Below are 15,528 nucleotides of genomic sequence, written 5' to 3'. Positions count from 1 at the left end.
ACTTGGATGTAATTCATAAAATGTAACTGCACTTTTGTTTTATCTTTGGGCTTGCAAAGCAATCAGTATTCAAAAGCAGAAATGATCTCGTGTGTTACTTAAAGGCATTCAGGTCAAAGATGGAGCACAACACAACTAAATAATCATTTCAGCATTTAAAACAAGACTAGATTTTGTAAGTAAGCACCCAGCTTTTGACTTCAGCATCTCTCTGAAAAACAAACACTGAAAACCCTTCCACTGCTTTCACAGGGAACTGCTGATGACTTTGAAAACTGCCAGTTGCATGACTGCATTGACTCAGAAGTAAATAAAACAACAAAACTACTGAGGTAAGGTGAACTTGAGCAACACATTTCTGTCCTTGAATTCAGTTGGAACTTTGTGATTTGTTACACTACTTTGATTTGATGTCCCTTGAGAGCTGGTAAGTTATGTTTCTGCTGCAGCTCTCCATTATTCTGCATGCACAAACACAAATTCCAGGGTTCTCTGCCCACTCTTATAAAGAGAAATCTTAGTCTGAGGCAGCAATTCAGGCTGTTAATATTCTAACTCATGGTATTCAGACTGTGATCCAGGAAGAATCAGTTGACCAACAGTGCAGATCAAACATCTCCTTGGCTTAACTAAGGAAAGCTGAGTATACAATTAATGGCACGTTGGCAAACTTTTAAGAATTTGAGCAATGTCATGCCCATGTTACCTGATGGTGACCAAGGTAAAAAGAAACAATATTTAACATAGGATATGGTGTACACTTTCTGAAAACCAGCACTATGAACACTTTAAGAACACAGCTACAGTAAAGCAAAGTAACAGTGCTGAGTGACCAAGTTAGGATCTCAGTTGTCTTTCTGTCTCTGCCTCTTAATTGCTTAAAAACTGCCTGTGACAGTTTTGGACAAGAATTTCAGTACTGAGGGAAAAGTGTTCAAAAGTAAAGAGGACTTAGTCATCAAACAACTCAAAGTAATAAAGTTACTTCAGGAAACTTTGTACAGATATTAATGAAAAAGAGACCATCATATAGAAAAGAATGATTAGAATTCTTGACTGCAGGTCAGCTGTATTGCAGCCACACAGAAATTCTTGTTTTATGGAACAGATTTTGAGGCACAGCAAGCACCTTCAAGTCTACGTGAACAGGCAATCTATAAATTTATAAATACTTTTAAATACCCATGCTGGTTTTGTTTTTATTTTTTGGTCATGCCATTACTGTCCCCAACTTTTTCAGTAATTTTGTATTAAACACTTTTCAGAAAACTTTCTACAAAAAAAAGCTTAAGAACAAAACACCTTCTAACTCAACTTATGAGCATCAAAAAAAGAGGCATGGCTCCCTTATCTTTAAGCAACTTAACTCCACAGTTTAATCATCATCTCCTATTTCCCCTTTCTTTTACGTTTTGGCCAGTAAAGCATGTAATTGCAAATAGCATTTGCAAAAGAAGTTTCTCCTATGACAACAAGGGTCAGAAGGTCAAAGTGGGACTGAAAAGTAGTACTATTACTGATAGTTATCTCCTTAAAGTATGCTACAAAGTTCTGTCCATACACAGAACTTATTTTACAGTTACAGTTGACCATTGGTGGGCACACACTCAGCCCTCTATTACACTTTTTTTACAGACATTAAAAATAAAAATTATAACCTTATCCGAAGACTCTATCAAATAAAGATAGCTGAATTCCCAGATAAGGCATGTTCATGTGACTGAATAATTCTGCTACGGTACTTACTTTTTGGAGAACATCATGCCGTTACTGGTGATTACTGCATTAGGTGTAAAATTTTATAGTTGAAATCCCAAGGGTATCAACAATTTGCCTGTTATACATACACAATTTCTTCACACAAGCCTATTCTTTAGCGCCTCTCTATAATGACATGTGACAGTTTTTCAATTGGTCAGGTTTTAACACTATGAGCTCCAGCTCTCGGCAGCCCTGGTACTCTATCCTAGAAAAGTAGATTTCACCAAAAGCTCTGCTTTCACAGCAAAATTAACGGTTTCAATGTATCTAAACATAATCCACAATACAAATTGTAGGTGAAAACAGATACAAGGTAGTAATTTTTCTCCCTCCCTCTCAGTTAAAGCTTTTTTTCTATTTGGAAAACCTGCTGACTAACCAATAACTGTACAACTTTTATTTTTGTAAATACAACTTAGTTGAATTGTTGGTTAGAATAAACAGCAAAGATGGACTCAGATGCTGGGTCTAACAAGATCAACAGCAAAACTTTGAAAAACTTTCACTGAAAATTTTGGGGGTTCAGATTAGCAATAGGTTTACCTATTTCCAATCAATTTTCATAACAAAGTTCTAAAGAAAAGCACTGTTAAACCAAATCCTCTATACATTCTGTTCAAAGAAATGTATATTCAGTAACACATTTTAAAATCTTCAGCTCTTGGATTCAAAGGTGTACAATGTAGAGCGCACTCTGAAAAGGAAACTAAAAGTTACCATTTTACCTATAAAAAAACTTCACTTTTCATAGTATTAGCAAAAAATACTGTATTGAAATTGCATCCACTTTCTAACAGGCTGTATAATAAATATTTAATTATTCATAATATTTCAGGGATATATTCTAATTCATGTAGATAAAAGAGAAGTGTTAAAGTATCAGTGTATCTAACTTTTTCAAAATATTAAAATAATTTATACACATTGCTATTTCAAAGTACAAACTATTTTGCTGGTGTGAATAAACACAGACATCTAGCATATAATATTTTTTTTCAGTCAAAACTTCAGGATAAATTAAATTTTTATTTAACAGCTGCAAGTGTAGACATCATATATAGCTTAGTCCACAGCACTGTCATCCAATGATTCATCTTTTATGTAACAAGACTATAACAGGAAATGCCACCAGGTCTTGATTTAATTATGTGGCTGAACACTATGACTGATCAACTAGTTCTTGTGCAGCAGGCATAGTAACAGAATTGTCCTAGAAAGCTGAATACCTGGTCTATAAATGTGCTTTTGAGACTGAGAAGCCATCTTTCAAGTGAACGTTTGACTTTTTTACTACAAGTATCCATAACCAGTTCAGTTCTTTCTATTTACACTTCATCCCATACTGCACAGTTCCCCTTCACTTTCACTTTTTTTTCCATGACATAGGTCATGAGTATAACTGTAGTTAAATAAAGAAACTTGCCGGTTTGGACACATCGATATCATGCCCGTGTCTAGTCAAATCAGCAGCAATACGGTAACCCTATTTGACAACAGCATAGGAACACTAGTCTAGTGTAGGAGAGAACTTCAGTTTTGCTTTATTTTATTTATTATATTAAGAAAAAGTCTAGGAATATGCACTGACAGCTGTTGCCTGTTCTTTAAGATTTGCTGTAATCAAGCACAATGAAGTTCATCCATATTACAAACCAAATTAACTTCTCAATCAGGGATGAGTTCAACTATAAAAAGTGATCTAACAAACATGTAAACAGTGGACTATATAAGCCATATAAGGCTTTATTTTCCCCAACAGTCTTTTAAGTTACTTACTACATCCCTGAAACAGTGGCTTTGACTCATTGCTTGCAGGTGCTGATTCAGACTGTGATGGCTCTGAATCTGCAATAAAAAAAAAGATTAAAGTTCTTAGGATAACTTCAATTATAAGAATAAAAAGGTCAACTAAAATTTTCAGTTTCTCTCACGTCAACATGCATACAAATTCCAGTACTTTTAATTTTTAACTAACAAGATAGACAAGCAACCTACAAAGTCTGCAGTCTGATGCAAACCTATAACCCAACACAAATGGATAATAGATTTACATACGGAATAGGTTATATCCCCCGTCTGATGTGTCTTGGACTTATTCTGTGCAAGAGAGAACAGAGAATGCTGCATCTCAAAAGGGAGCTGCAAGGTGCTCATGCTGCCAATTGCTTTGGATGAGAAGACAGAAGTACCCAAGCGCGAGGAAAATACAAGCACTACCTTCAGTGCATATCTGCAAGAATTGAAAGGACAAGGTCAAAACTGAATCAAGGTACATGTCTGGATGAAACCATACTGTTAAGAGCATTAAAAAAAAAAAAAATCTCCTTTTACATTGAGACACAGAATCAATCTCAATCAGAACAGCTATGATTGACAAAGGAGGGCAATATCATGTTACTTAAGCAGGTATCACATTACCTAAGAATTTCTGAAAGAAAAGCATCTCACAAGTAAGATGTATCTCTATATCAAACTATGCAGCATACTGACTTTTCAGCAGCCTTTACAGTATACGCATCATTTTGTTTTCTATGCCTAAGTGGTATAACCAAACCAATATCATGATTACTCTGAAAAATCTTCAGCTTGTTTTATAACCCAAATGTCCCATTAGAGGCACATTTCACATTAAAGAAATCAACTATCACCAAATGAATGAATTTGAGGTTTCCAAAATCCCAAATCTTTTAATTTTACTCACAGCAATGAAAAAGAAAAATGTCAGTGCATAACAAAGTAAATAGAATCTGAAGACAAAAGGGGATTGATTATTCAAGGTTTTCTTTCAAGCTAAGGAAGAGCACTTTTAGGCTCCATGGTTGAACTGTTAGGTCATTGCACCTCCCAAGGCAGCATCCTCTGCATGATCAGAGTTTGGATACTTAAGTTACTTTGAAGAGTGGCTTCTCAGGTTATGCACACTCTTTCAGGTCCAGACTGAGATCTGGCTTCATCTCTTACTTTTATAGCAGTTTCTCTTCTGAACAATAAACTAGAATTTTTGTGTTACTGTTTGCCTTTTTTCTTCCGATACTCACCTGGAGGAAGAGGTTCTGCACACACACACAAAAATATTACTGTAGATATATTAATGAAAGACACAAAAGTGAATTCATGAAGTGCTAAATTGTCACAGAAACTAAATTAACTGGCCTCTAAGACTTCCCCACATTGATATATCAAGGTCAAGGGAGTCATGGCAATTCCCAGTGTATACACAAGCATTCACTGGAAAAAAAAAAATCTGGAGCTTGCAGTGTGTTTGTTCAACAGCACTTTAAAACATTGCTATAGAAAACTGATATACCCACCACGGTTACCAAGCCACTGTAAAAAGTCTAAGAAAAAGGTCTTTGACAGAAGAAAGGGGAATTTTCCACCCTTTAACCTTTATATCTAAGTGTTTTCAAGTGATGCATTTCATAGCTATTACCATTGTGCATGACAAAATAAGGTTTAAAACCATAGGTAAACATTGGATAACTTTTTTTCTCTCTAATAAAACTGTTGCAACTCCACTGTCTTCAACGATGTGCATATATTTATTTTGACAAAATTTTATGAACAGCAATCTATTTCTTAAACACAAGTATCAACGACATTTGTCGCAGAAGTTTTCAGAAAAATATTAGGGTCTAAAGACTATTCACAACACATAGGCAACAAATATTTTACAGTCTGTTTAAATTTAGGCAGGAGGACAGCTGTGTCTCTACAGCATTTTACAGAAACAACGTCACACAGAAGCCCTGGGATCAGAACAGAGCATATTTCTGCAGTTGTAAAGATGAAAAAAATCCATGAAAGCCCCTGCCTTTGCTGACTACAAACAGGAGCACTCTTTTCTTTAGCTGGTCATAGGGTATTGTAAGCTAAGCATACTAATTCAGTTAAGTCTCACCATATTCAAAAAGAGCCACACCAATTATTCAGGCTACCCTCTGCTATTACCTTGAGATCCCCACTCACTTTAAAAGAAACAGCTTTCAATAATTTTACCTTTGGACTGCTCGCTGTTTTCTGATGTTTCTTGAATCTTTTTTTCCCATCCAGTACACTGCTGAAACCAGTGAGTCCCATAACCATTACTAATTAATTTGCTGAAGTTTACTGCTTCACTTTTTCTCTGAGCAGGCCTGTAAGTCCAAATATATTAAGGAAAACAACAGCATAAGTAAACAAAAATGGGTATTAGGTGGGAAAATTTTTATTTTGCACAGAAAGGGCAATAGCATTATAACATAATTTATTTCTAAGTAACTAAGCATGTGTTCTACATGTAATCATCTAAGGAAAAAAAAAAACCACACAAACACAAAAAAACAAAGCACACAACTACACCTGTGTAATTTTACATGAGAAGAGCCATCCATTTTACTGGAACTTAACATGTATAATACTTACACAGTTCTGGTCTTACAGACGAAAAAGGGAAATCACACAAAGAATGTGTAAGTAAAAAAGGCTGACAATATTCATTCTGCGCTGCACGAAGGTGAAATTTTGTCACAGATTTGCTCATAAGCCCATTAGACAGTTTAATCACTTATTCTGCATCATTAACATATTTCTAAAACATACTGGGATTACTGATGACTGTGTAATAAATTTTTAACACAAAGTACGCAGAAACAATTCAGTTGTGCACACAGCTGATTATGTGATTACAACACATCACAGGTGACATAATCATTTGCTTAAAAGACTATTATCTTCCAGGTGTTCATTACAGTATTTTTTCTGTGCCTGACCTTCCATAGCCTACAGCTTATGTGTTTTCTTAAAATGGTAGTCCTACTTGTGCCTCTGTAATCTATGCTTACAGAACTAACAATGTACATTATAGTTTGCATCTGTTCACTGGTATTGAGAAAAAAACCCAGACAATTTAGAATACAATAAAAGTGTGCTACATGAAGACGTGCAACTGTATGCTTAGTTTTCCTAAAGCAAAGTTATACTGAATAGCTTTCCTATACAAGTTAAAGTGCTATTATTTTAGTTGTTTGTAAAACTATTTTAGTATCACACATGATAGCAAGCTTAGCAGCAGTAAGGATCCACAAGTCCATACACATATCCACTAACCTCTGCAGTTTCACGAGCAGTAATATTGCTTGCATGCACAAATAGTTGCAGGCTTAGGAGTTCAATGAATTTCATAAGCGTGCTACTTACATAGGGGGGAAGGAAAGCTTATTTTTCCTGCTAAATTCCTTGTCTGTAGAAACATTCAGCATTCTGCTTGGATATTTAGGGTTTATGGCTGGGAGCTTTACCTGTGTTAGAGAAATCTTAACTTAAAAGGAGTTATGATAAAAATAACCAAGAAGATTATATGATAATATAACCTTTAAAAGTGAAGGTTATATTAAAGGCCCTCAATGTCTTCAAATTTTACTATCTTATCTATATTATTTCCTTAAGTAAGAGTAGAGGAGTAATAAAGGAACAGCAAAAGATAAAGCAGCACCTTAGTTATTCTAAATGAGACCAGCTGTTTGTTCAGTACATCAGTAATAAAATGTGCGCTCCACAAGCTTTTCCCTCACAGTACACTTCGACCCCAAGTTAAGCTTCAAATTCAAACTTACCCATTGCAACCTCTCATCTTGGCTCATTTCTCTGTGTGCAGTGTATGAAAACATACCAGTCTTACTAAAGTCAGTGGGAACAGAAATTAATTTCCAGTGTAATTACTACATTTTTTTTTTTCTAAAAAGCATAAAACATCCCATATAGTAAGAAAACAGTTGTGGTACATTAATTAAGGGTTTAAAATTCTAACAAATACAGATATATTGGGGGAAGCCTACAGCAGAAAAGTGTACTTTACTTTTATCATCTTTCACTTGCTAATGACAGGTAAAGAAACTCAGTATTGACTGAAAGACAGAAAGATAAGACAAGACCTAGAAAGCCAGTGAAATGACATCACAAACCCTAGGACTGGAAGGTGAAAAAACAGAAAGTAACAGAGAAACATTAGCAACACATATTAAAGCTGTTTAACTTCAATCAAAATCAACAGCTGCTGAAGGGCCAACTTACTTCCTTCTCAAATAAAAGAATTAAATGAAATATCCCAAACAACCCCCAGATATCTTTCACTAATAGCTGGTAAGAAACTTTGAGGTTAAAGAAAAAACAAAATGTCTTTAAAGACTATTTACAGCTTCCTTCATTGCATGAAGAGGGGAAAGAGAGTCCTGAAGACAGCACAAAATTTTCAAAGCTTATTAACAAAGTTTTTGTGTTATACTAATGTATCCTTTTAATTAGAATCTACATATTATTTGATCATTTTCTCTTTTAAACATGCAACACAGGAGAGCACCCCATAGGATAAGAGATACTACTTGCAGGTTATTTAAAAAAAACAGGACAGGGTAACTAGAAGTGAATTGTATTGCTCTGTAAATTCAAAAGTAAAGATACTTTTCACCTATGTGGACATACCTACTGCAATACTGTTAACAGAGCGAAAAACTAAAAAGTGCAAAAATTAGATGCGTCATCAGCAGATGCACTTGGATTGCAGACACTACAACTCCAACGAAAACATCCACGAGAAGATTCCAAAATAGATGTAAACGCACCATGGACTTCTCACGGAGCCCATGCACATTTAGAATGGAAAGAGCGAAGAAAAGCATAATAGCATTTGAATACATCTAATCAGTGAACTAATTAAGAAGTCACTAAAAGCAGACCTGAATGACCTGGGAGTGAAGCCTAGGACAGACAGTTCTACTGATTCCAAAAGAGGATGTCAATGCAAACCAACTTAAGTCAGTGGTGAAATCCCTACAGACTTCAGTGGAGTCAGAGTTTCACCAGAAGAAAAAGTCCAGAATCTGGTAACAAATAAGTAGACAGGCTACTAGATTTCAGCCTGATTGATGTTATGTTAAAGCTTAATGAGATGAAAAACTGAGGCACTTGTCAAAGAAGAAGAGATGATACTAGCAACAGCATGGTGTCGGAGGCAGTGAAGTTGGATGAAGAGGGGGTCTGTTGTCCAACCTGGAGGTTAAAAAAGCATTAGCTGCTTAGAACTGCTTTTCAAATCCATTAACAGTATTCTCTGTTGGAGCAGCCCATTTGTGCTTTACATTTCAAAATTGGTATCCTATTGTGCAAAAAAAAAATGATAGTGCTGTTTTCTGTCTATCAAACTGTACCATTTCAGGTCTGACACACCATGGAAGTTTCAGATCCAGGACACCTACGGTTTCAACTGACAAAATCAATTTAATTAGATAAGTAGAAATCATCAATCTCAGGTAACTTTTGTCACATATTGAAGGCATGATGGCACACAGGGCAACACAGAAACAAAACCTGATTTGATAGGCAGGTGTCTTTGTTTAGCCCACACCCAGGGCTAAACAATAGCAGGTTTTCTCTCACCCAATGTCCCTTCCCCAGCTGAGGAAGGAAATTGGGGAAAAAAGAGAGAGACTCGTGGGTTAAAATTAAACAGATTTAATAAAATAAAAAATCCAATATAAATTCTAACACAAAACACACAAAATTATACTTAGCTACAGAATTGAAGGAGGTTGTCCAGGAATACCAATCATCAGCAATGAGGGGGAGGGGAGGGGACAGATACTGGAAAAGATGGGAGCAAAGACAGCCCCACCTCTTCCTAGCAAGCCCTCCCTTTTATAGTGAACTTGATTGTTAATGATATAGAATACACCTGTGGGCCAGCCTGGGTCAGCTGCCCTGGATTTATCTGCTAATGGCCTGATCACCATGGTTGGCCACAAACTGAAACAAAATCCCAACAAAACCAGGACAGCAGGATATACAAATAGCAGATGTAAAGAAATGAGACTCTCCTCTTGGCACTGAAGAGAAGCATTAGAAAAGGAAGTCTAGTAATTAAAGAGTTAATTAAAGGGCAGGGGGAGGGGGGAAGCCTATAGAGATTTTGTCTAGAGATAAAGGCCCAACTGTTGAAACTAAAATCAAGGAAAAAAAAGGGAAAGGAAAGGCAAGGAGAAAAGACTTGAAGGCTGCTAACAAGTCTGACGCACTGTTCTAACTGTTGTCTGTCTTTTCTTGGTCTTAAAGGAGACAGGCTAGCAGAACTCGCAGGTATCAAAACATTCCCTAGTGTTTCAAACCAGCTAACCAGTGACAAAAGGAGCAAGGGAACAGATCAGAATTTGGTTTTGGAGGGCACCTGCAATCCCATCAGGTGCTGTTTGTTACTCTGCTGGGCAAATTCAGCATTAAAAGCGGACCCTTGTGCCACTACACCCCAATGGTTATAGCTGAGGAGGCATTTGCACTTTGACAAGCCTCTATTTAACAGCCGTCAAGTCCCAGATAAAGCAAACTATGTAGGACATTTTTCACATGTTCTCAGTTCAAAGTGTTCTCTCCCTTTGTGAAGATATGGCAATGACATACCCTAAAAATTACTACCTAAATTTATTATACATACACATTTATGAGTCTCAGATTCAAGAAACACAAAATTTTATATATATTGTGCCTGGTGGGTATATGAAGAACAATGGATACTTGCTGCCAGCATGGAAAGCCAAAAGCCCTCAGATGAAATCCTGGCTCACCTGTGATCGAGGGATAAATTCTAGATTACATTTCATATCTCTTTCTGAGGTAAAATCCTGACCTCAGATGAGTAATCCTTTTGCTACAGCACATACATATATATGTATGTATGCATAGACACATACATTTCAGGCAAGTGCCTGAAAGAGATGACTTCAGACATGAAGCAGTAATCTTACTGGTGTGGCATGAAGATTGCCTAATGCTGCTAACCCTGATACCACCTCCAACTGATCTCCCACCCGTACACAGGCCTGCCTCTTTCTTAAAGTCATAGCATTTTCAACCCAACCCGGCTAGTCCACGTGATGCATAGGCGAAAGGATGCTTCCACCTGGGCTAGCAGTCCATCACTTTGCCATAAGCACAAAGGCTAAATCCTTCATGTGCTAAAACATCTTTGCTGCTTTGCGAAATTCCCAGAACGAGAATTATCCCCATGATTAGGGCATTAGGGAGGAACTACAGGATCCATCCTGAGGCATGGAGAACCATGCAATGGTCTCCCTGATCTCCAGTCCTCCTCTGAGCAGTGACAACCATAATACAAGGAACAGCAGAGATTCTAACACTTCAGAACAAAGTGGCATAAAGGCTTAAAGCTCCAGAGCAAGGGCCCACTTGGGAACAGTGTTTTCCAAACTGAATAAAACAGGTACCCTCAGAGGTTAAAATGTTTTTGCACTTGTACCTGAGGGAGCTCTTTGGGATTTATCTCCATGATTGCATCACGCATCTCTCTTCTGAACAACTGCTTAGTCAGACTGGACTGAAAAATATTTTCAATACGTTCAGTCTCAATACCTGAGGTAGTTTGCTGCTGCAGTATCATCACGTAGTCAAATAAATAAATTGAATATTCCTTAGAAATTTGCCTGTGGTGTTTTGGAATACATCTCTTAGTTTTTAACATACAAGATATATAGTGAGAAAACTAAAATAAAGACTGTTTTGTAATGCTAGTTCCACTGTCTCACTTGAAGACTCTTCAGGAAGGTACTCCTAAAGCATGGGATAGAAACTTCCTAGAAGAGGAGATACAAGAAATAGCTGTGAAAGAAGCACCATGTGATGTTTCAAGATGCTTTTCAGGGTACAAGGTAGGTACTGTGAAGGACAACCATTTCAGAGATGGTGGTGTGGAGGTAGAGCTAAAGCTAGAGACACAGAATCTGCCTTCTCAGGCACTTAATCTTAAAGAAAAAGATTTGGTAGATTTAGTACCTTAGACAAAACTCAACTTCAGCTTCCAGAACAGCAGTGTAAATTATATATCAGGGCCTCAACAGACTGGGAATATGAGCTGAATATATAACATATATTCACTTTGTATTTGGTGATAAAACACATGGAAATTTTCATTCACATGACTGAATGAAACTGGGTCTTGAGCAAACAGAAATGGACCTCAGTCTCACTTTACCAGTCACCACATGAACTTGAATTACACTTACTGTTATCAAACTTAAATTTGACTCAGAGCACTGAAGATAATTGGTTCTTAAGTAAGGGAGCAAGGGACAGAACTTCCTCTCCCTCCTATTTCAATCCTTTAAGAGGCTCTGTGGCAGGCTAAGTTTCTATTTTCAGTGCCATAACTCTGATTGGAAAAAAGCTTCACCTACAGGCATCAGGCAAAGTAGTTTAAGCATATGTTGCTTGCTTGCCTGTTTTGAGAGATTCAGTAAACAGTCCCAAGCCTATTCGGAAATGAGGCATTCCCATCTACACAAGCCATTGTTCTGAATTTGCACTAGTTACTCGTCTCAGCAAAGGCTAAGGATTTTTTCCCTAAATTGTCCAACATCTGCCCCTCTGTTCAAGAACAGAGGTACTGGTGTTCACATCCATCAAACACCTTTCCATGTATACTCCAAAGACCTATGGTAAATGAGGCAACCAAGATTACAGAGGATATTAAAAAAATACAAGGCTTCAGCATCTAAAACGGGCAGGGAGGATGAAAGAGAGAGGATGGGAGAGAAGTTTCCAGGACAAAACACCAAGATCATCACAGAAAGGTTTGTTTTGGGCATAACTTGTGCTATACTTATTTTGTCTCGGATACATCTTCCATTCAAAGACAGCCAGTGCAGTATCTTTGGGGACTCTCTTGCATTTTAAACTAGAACAAACCCCTTTTTTGGAACAGTCTTCTGTTCCTTTCTCCTTCTTTCTTCCTCCACCAAGATCACAAAAAAAGAATTCTGTTCACCAAAAGTGAATTGCAGTGGAAAGAAAGCATAAGAAGATAGAAACTAACTACTGGCTTTTGTTCACACTTACGTATACACACCATACGATGTGACTGGAAACTGCACTTATGGTTCATATGCTATACCTGCGGCACTTAAGAGAAACATGGCTTTCTTCTCATTCTCTAACTCCAATATAAAAATTGCTTCTGGAATACAGAAATGCAGGTTGACTACAGCTTCCCATCTCTAAGAACCCACAGGCCCACCTAGAAGTGTCTTCACAAGCTCTGCAAACAAAGCATCGTCACAGAGTGCCTATCCATCATACCTTTGTTTTCTCTGCGTTTTCCTTGTCCTCAGCATCCTGCTGCCAAACACTTTTCGTATCAAAATCAAAAGGCCCTCTTCTTATTTCATGATTATTACCATGATGGTCACCAGCCTTAAACTCTCTGTGAATCATATAATCTGGTAGAGAGGAAACATAGCTCCTGCAGGCAAAGATTTAACACGTTTGTATAAGGGATACATATCTTGCACTTGGTACAAAAGTATTCTGAAACAAAACCAGGTGAAGAGAGAACCCAAGAAGTTATGCAGGGTCTCAGCAGACTTACCGTGGCTTATCAATCGCTGGGGGATTGGAGCAGTGAAAGTACCAGTCAGGTGCAGCATATGCTGCTGGAGAGGACTTCATTGTCACAGGAGTGTAGTGCTTCAGTAGGTCTTGCGAGAAAAAAAACAAAAGCCACTACTTTTCCGACTTCTTACCTGGTTGCAAAAGGATTACCTTTGTTTTCAGGTTGCTGTTTTATCTGGAAGAAATGCTTGCTTTGTTCAGTAAGGAGCATTTGTCTCCCTTGATAAAACAGACAGTCAGAACCATGCAGCATTGCATTCCACTTGTACCTTGTTTATCTTGCTCTAAATGCTTTGACATGTTTCTACGAGTCTGTTAATTCATATTTCTGAATTTGCCACCCTGCTCTAAGCGTATGTGCAAGTCAGCTGCTCAAGTTCCTCAAGCTTCCTCCTTTGATAAGTAACAAAACCACGGAGCACCTTGGTACAAGAACAGAATACGTACAGCACTGTAACAAACTGAACATCATCACAAAAAACACTTTATAAACCTCTACCAAGTTTTCTGATGATGCTTTTTTGTGACATCATTTTCACCAGACTACTACTTATATAGCCCAAGCATAAAGACCTCACCCAAATGCAGCTAAACCGTTATTATCTACTTACATCAGATACAGTGCAAAACTACACATTTTGCTAAAAGGTACTTACACACAATAGACTGCAAGGATGCCTTGACTAGGTGACCTCTTATGTCACATTTTCAATCGCTCATTTTTTGTATAGGTTAATTTCAAAACTCCAGAGGATTCTTCTGTAGTATCTACAAGCACTTTCTGCCACCACACTCAAGCAAAGCCAAACAAAACAAAGGAAAAACAAACAAGCGAGACAAACGCTCACCAGGTCGGCCTCCTTGCTTTGCCAGCCTGATGTAAGCTGAATCGGTGTCTTTGATCCACTTCCTGCGGCTCCCAGACGGCACTTCATGGGGAGCTTTTGCAAGGTCACCAAGACCCGGAATCTGAGATGTTGCAGGAAGGGTGCTCTTCGAGGTTGCCAACTTCTCTGGTCGTTTCAGTGGCATGTGGTATTACTGTCCTGCGATAACAGAGAAGAAAAATATTTATGGTAAAAGTTAACTGCTAGCATCCATTTTTTCAAGCAACTAACAAATCGAGCCCACCTGATACTTGAGTGACATGATGCATTTCAGCTTGGAGACAGAAGACCAGGCTTGCTTATTCTGGGAGATGTAGTACACACAATTTCTACAGGATGGGATGCAAGAAGGGAATACTCTGGTTTCAGTTTTAAAACAGCATTCAAGTTTTCACGTAAAGTGCTCTAATACAGGGGATTGTGCATCTTCATGCAGAAAACTATTTCCAAGGACACCAAGAACAGCAAGAGGCTCAGAAGACAGCGGGAAACACATAAGCCTTTGGCTTCCTTTCCTCCTCATCCATTAACAAAAGCAAAGCGAGTACTTGTCCGTTTGCAGACCTTTATTTGTAAAACACCCAAACCACCCACCTCCCCAAATAAAAAAAAAACAAAAGCACCCAACACCCTACCTCTCAATACATTTCTTTCTCAACTTCTAGTGAGCAAAACAAAATATAAATAAATCCTCGTTAGGGGGAAAATGGAGTGGCAGACAAGGAAAAAAAAAGACAGTCTAAGGAACAGTCTAATGCCATGAAAGGTGCACGGGACACTTACTGATGTGACTCCAAATGCAGTAAACGCCATTTCGTAAGTATAAGGAAACTATCTTAAGGCAGGCAGCCTATTAAGGAGCTCTTATGTACACACAAATGGTAGCTATGGTGAAACTCAGCTCCAAGAAATATTAACCTAAAGCGCTTGCTCTCCCTGGTCCCAGAGGCAAAGAAACATTAGACCGCGCTTGCTGTCACTTCACTAATTGGTCCGTCAGAAACCGCACGACCTAATTGTCCCAAATGCTCTCTGTCTTTGCAGTTTGCCAGGTTGCCACTATCTATTGCATGCTGTGGCTTGAGATTTGAAAACAAAATTGAAATTTCCCCTAAAAGGGATCAGCAACGCCAGTTGAACCAGCTGAGCTCTACTGGGCTTCACCTAGAGGGCAAAGCGTTTCAGAGTGCTTTTTTCCACCTGACATCTAGACCTCTGCAAAAGGAGGAAAGGCTGTCATTTAGAGTGCAAGAGGCCACCAGGTAAAATGACTTGGGGGCAGCAAAGGTGCTCAGAGCTCAGCCAGTACTTGAGGAAACTCAATCAGGTGGGAACCAGCCAGTGAAGAAACCATGATGATGGCACTCTCCGAGCAGCCCTAAGCAAAGGCCAGCGATCAGCTCCACCTTCCCTCACCAAGATCTCCCCAGCATCCCTCCCAATGGCAAGC

At 38.1% G+C, this 15,528-nt stretch overlaps 1 protein-coding gene across 1 annotated transcript; it reads right to left on the bottom strand.

Moving 5' to 3' along the window:
- Positions 1 to 392: 392 nt before the first annotated feature.
- Positions 393 to 14,223, bottom strand: C3H7orf57 (chromosome 3 C7orf57 homolog). Its single transcript, XM_068396552.1, has 6 exons — positions 14,040 to 14,223; positions 13,169 to 13,277; positions 12,880 to 13,042; positions 6,940 to 7,040; positions 5,761 to 5,897; positions 393 to 499 (listed from the first exon to the last, which is right to left on the bottom strand). The coding sequence occupies exons 1-6, from the start codon at positions 14,221 to 14,223 to the stop codon at positions 393 to 395; spliced, it is 801 nt and encodes a 266-aa protein (XP_068252653.1).
- Between the last annotated feature and the right edge of the window lie 1,305 nt (positions 14,224 to 15,528).

This window comes from Nyctibius grandis, chromosome 3 (genome assembly GCF_013368605.1).
Source record: "Nyctibius grandis isolate bNycGra1 chromosome 3, bNycGra1.pri, whole genome shotgun sequence".
Lineage (NCBI taxonomy): Eukaryota > Metazoa > Chordata > Aves > Nyctibiiformes > Nyctibiidae > Nyctibius > Nyctibius grandis.
Note: the sequence above shows the minus strand (reverse complement) of the source record. Positions and strands in the feature narration are given on the sequence as shown.

What these genes read in the sequence shown, in the direction of transcription:
- C3H7orf57 (XM_068396552.1), bottom strand. Translation starts at nt 14,223, where the DNA reads ATGCCACTGAAACGACCAGAGAAGTTGGCAACCTCGAAGAGCACCCTT. An exon ending in AAAGCAAGGAGGCCGACCTG is followed by an intron (nt 13,278 to 14,039) that starts GTGAGCGTTTGT and finishes TTTTCTCGCAAG; the next exon opens with ACCTACTGAAGCACTACACT. An exon ending in AAGCTTTCCTTCCCCCCTAT is followed by an intron (nt 5,898 to 6,939) that starts GTAAGTAGCACG and finishes TTGGACTTACAG; the next exon opens with GCCTGCTCAGAGAAAAAGTG.